Source organism: Colobus angolensis, unplaced genomic scaffold (assembly GCF_000951035.1).
Source record: "Colobus angolensis palliatus isolate OR3802 unplaced genomic scaffold, Cang.pa_1.0 Scaffold87, whole genome shotgun sequence".
NCBI lineage: Eukaryota > Metazoa > Chordata > Mammalia > Primates > Cercopithecidae > Colobus > Colobus angolensis.
In genome coordinates this window covers 1969465-1973720 of record NW_012122598.1, presented here as the reverse complement: position 1 = coordinate 1973720, position 4256 = coordinate 1969465, and the positions used below count along the sequence as shown (strand labels likewise).

Sequence of the window (4256 nt, the reverse complement as noted above, 5' to 3'; positions counted from 1 at the left end):
GCGGATCACAAGGTCAGGAGTTCAAGACCAGCCTGGCCAATATGGTGAAACCCTCTCTCTAATAAAAATACAAAAATTAGCTAGCGCACGCCTGTAGTCCCAGCTACTCGGGATGCTGAGGCAGAAGAATCACTTGAACCCGGGAGGCTGAGACTGCAGTGAGCCGAGATCATGCCACTACACTCCAGCCTGAACAACAGAGCGAGACTCCATCTCAAACAAACAAAAAAAGAAATCAAACACTTCCTTCAGATTTTCAAATTTGTTGGCCTAAACATGTCCATAATACTCTTTTATAATTCTTCTATTTTCTACCACATCTATATCTTTCCACTTCTGAAAATAGTATACTTTGGTTTTCTTTTTCTCCTTAATTAGGCTGACCAAAAGGTTTTCTTCTTTATTCATATATATATATACACACACACACACACACACACATACACACTTTGTTTTTTGAGACAGTCTTGCTCTGTTGCCCAGGCTGGAGTACAGTGGCACGACCTCGGCTCATTGCAACCTCTGCCTCCCAGGTTCAAGTGACTCTCCTGCCTCAGCCTGCCGAGTAGCTGAGACTACAAGCGAGCGCCACCACGCCCAGTTGATTTTATTATTTTTAGTAGAGATGGGGTTTCACCGTGTTAGCCACGATGGTCTCGATCTCCTGATCTCATGATCCACCCACCTCAGCCTCTCAAAGTGCTGCGATTACAGGTGTGAGCCACTGCACCCAGCCTTTTTCTTTTTTTTTTTTTTAAGACAGTGTCTCACTCTGTCACCCAGACCACAGTGCAGCTGCAGTGGTGTGATGTCAACTCACTGCAACCTCCGCTTCCCAGGTTCAAGTGATTCTTGTGTGTCAGCCTCCCGAGTAGCTGGGATCAGAAGCATGCACCACCACGTCCGGCTAATTTTTTTGTATTTTTAGTAGAGATGGGGTTTCACCATGTTGGCCAGACTGGTTTCAAATTCCTGGCCTCAAGAAATCCACCCGCCTTGGCCTCCCAAAGTGCTGGGATTACAGGCATGAGCCACTGCGCCTGGCCTAATTTTTGTATTTTTAGCAGAGATGGGTTTTACCATGTTGGCCAGGTTGGTCTCAAACTCCTGACCTCAGGTGATCCTCACACTTTGGCCTCCCAAAATGCTTACAGGTGTGAGCCACTGTCCGCAGCCTTTATTCATTATTTTTTTTTAGACAGAGTCTCGTTCCGTTGCCCAGGCTGGAGTGCAGTGGCATGATCTCGGCTCACTGCAACCTCCGTCTCCCAGATTCAAGCGATTCTCCTCCCTCAGCCTTCCAAGTACCTGGAACTACAGATGCACACCACCATGCCCAGCTAATTTTTGTATTTTTAGTAGTGACATGTTGGCCAGGCTGGTCTCGAACCTCAGCTGATCCACCCGCCTCCACAGTCCAAAGTGTTGGAATTACAGGCATGAGCCACAGCGCCCAGCTTATTCATAATTTAAAGAACCAATTTCTGGTTTTATTTTTAGTTAGTTCTCATAGGTATGCTTTTTGTAATTTCATTAGTTTCTGATCTCATCAGCACTAATTTTCTTCACATTTCCTTTAAGTCTCCTGATAGTCCTCTGAAAGACAGTCTTTCCACCCCATAACCCACAGACACATTGTCCCCACAATCCAAAAAGCCCCTAGTTCTGTCTCTTTCTCCAGATTAGAGTATTCTCAGCAACCCACCTTGATCTTACATCTGCTTTTCCCACAGCCCTGGGAAGTGCTGTGAGGACAAAGAACTTCTCCTTTCAGACCTCCTCACCATCCACCATACCTAGCATTGCGTAACTCTCAGGCCAAGGTAAGACAGGCTACTAAGACTTACCGGGTAGACAAGGAGGTAGGGTCCAGGGTCCAGATAAGAATGCAGCTCTGGCAGGCCACAGCCAAGACAGAGGCACTAAGGGGTTTCCAGGCCAGAGCTGCCACATTTCGCTGCAGCCGGTGCTTCAGGGAGGGGACTATGGTGCTAGGGTGAAGGGATAGGAAACTGAGTCAAGGCAGGAATACTAAGGCTCCAGCAACCAGAGTGCAGTTAAGGAGGGAAAGTCAGAGAGAAGAAGGAGGATTCCTCTAGGGGCCGGGGGCACTATAGGACAGGAGGGAATAAAGGTTAGGTCTAGAAAAAGCACATATCCAGTTACCGAGTTTCCCTGACCCCAGTTCTGGAAGGAGCCCTATGAACCAGGTTCAAGAACTACAGGACTTCCCGGGACCAACGCTGGCAAGGGAAGATGATATTGACAAGTCAGAGCCCACCTGGTGTCTCCACACACACCTGCTGGCATTATACACACGGACTGAGTCATCTAGCAGGGCCACTGCAAACTTGTTGGTGTGGGGGTGCCACGCAAAGACACGCAAGCAGCAGCTGGACCTAAGGAAGGGTTAACATGAAGAGTTCCTGCACCTACCCCTACCCTAGACCAGAAGCTCACATTCATTTCCAGTAAGGACATGGTTTTTTTCTACTTTTTCTTGTATTGTCTTTTGGGGGAACAGAAGGAATGAGAACATGGTGAGCAATCAGAAAAGGAGTAGGAGTCTTTGCCTTCTCCCCAGAGGAAGTTTCGAGGTTCAGGACTTCCTTCCCACAAAGCTCCAGGGCTTGTGCACTCACCAATTTGTGACTTGGGCAAATTCAGCAATCAGATCTTCACTCCTGAGCTGTAGGAACAAGGCAGACAGAGGACACACTGGGGCAAAAGGAGCCCACCCCCTCAATATTCCTACTGGGGAGCTGGACCACTCCTACCTTCTGAAGTCATCACACCCAACCCTGACCTGCAAGGATAGGAATGGGGGCAGAGTAGGATGGGGACACAGCAACTGCAGAGGGCTGGGGAGGAAGCCAGACTTACAGATAGATGGGGGAAGAGGGACCCATGGAGGGAAGAGGCCCATCGACAGAGTGCCAGGGCCCAGCCGGATGCCGTCTTCACCCACTCAAACACTGTAGGGTTGAGGAAGCAGCTCTGATTAAACCATTCACAGGCCTCTTACCAGGTATCCTCTAGGTGAAAGACAAGGAAGGACAGGCACTCCCCAGTCCTTCTGCCCAGTAAGTACTCTCAACATCTCACTCTGGACACCCACTCTGGACACCCACTCTGGGTTATTTGGGTAGGCAGAGGAGAGAAGATGACAGGAAAAATAGAGCTAAAAGAGGCTGGGCCAACAGGTGTCAGGTGAGTTCAAGAATATGGAGGGGAAGATAACTACAAAACGAAGAAAGGCTGGAGAGAAAAATACTTACCCTCTTCTTCTGAGTTTGCAATTTCATTTAGCACACCAAAAAGGCCCACATCACGCCTGATAAGGGAGGAAAATGTGGGTCAGATTTCTCTGATCCCGTGTCCCCCTCTACCAGTTTCATTCATTAATTCAATACACATATATTAAAAACACAGACACATTTAATGAGTGCCAACTATGTACCAGGCACTCTACATGTTGTCCTTTCATTTACATATCTCACAAATCTGAAAGAGATTCTAAACATTTACGGATGAAGCAACCAAGCCTCAGAGGACTTCTGGGGCTTTGTGAGGAGGTTAAGGAGATGGGACTTGCTCTAAGACAGTGAATGGAAAGCCATGGAAGGGTTCTAAGGAGAGGAATAAACAGATCACACAGCAGCATTTCAGAAAGAGCAGTCTGGCTGCAGATTAGAGAGTGATAAGAATAGAAAAGACCAGGATGGGCGCAGTGGCTCATACCTGTAATCCCAGCACTTTAGGAGGCCGAGGTGGGCAGATCACGAGGTCAAGAGATCGAGACTATCCTGGCCAACATGGTGAAACCCCGTCTCTAATAAAAATATAAAAATTTGCCAAGCGTGGTGGTGCGTGCCTATAATCCCAGCTACTCAGGAGGCTGAGGCAGGAGAATCGTCTGAACCCGGGAGGCGTAGGTTGCAGTGAGCCGACATCATGCCACTGCACTCCAGCATGGGCGACAGAGTGAGACTTCGTCTCACAGAAAAAAAAAAAAGAGAAAAAATAGAAAAAGTCCAGGTGCAGTGGCTCACACCCGTAATCCTAGCACTTTCAGAGGCCAAGGCAGGTGGATCACCTGAGCTCAAGAGCTTGAGACCAGCCTAGGCAATATAGAGAAATGCTGTCTCTACAAAAAAAATACAAAACGAGGCCGGGCGCAGTGGCTCAAGCCTGTAATCCCAGCACTTTGGGAGGCCGAGATGGGCGGATCACGAGGTCAGGAGATCGAGACCATC

The 4256-nt window shown here is 48.4% G+C and overlaps 1 protein-coding gene across 2 annotated transcripts in view; it reads right to left on the bottom strand.

Moving 5' to 3' along the window:
* The window catches only part of AAAS (achalasia, adrenocortical insufficiency, alacrimia), a 14578-nt gene that overhangs the window by 4917 nt on the left and 5405 nt on the right, over window positions 1-4256 (bottom strand). The window contains exons 3-7 of one of the 2 annotated variants that reach the window (XM_011930520.1): window positions 3279-3334; window positions 2884-2975; window positions 2643-2689; window positions 2301-2399; window positions 1848-1991 (exon numbers count right to left, since the gene is read on the bottom strand). In XM_011930520.1, the coding sequence (XP_011785910.1) occupies window positions 1848-1991; window positions 2301-2399; window positions 2643-2689; window positions 2884-2975; window positions 3279-3334 (438 nt within the window). The remainder of the gene's footprint in view (window positions 1-1847; window positions 1992-2300; window positions 2400-2642; window positions 2690-2883; window positions 2976-3278; window positions 3335-4256) is intronic. The other variant, XM_011930521.1, reaches the window with a different exon arrangement.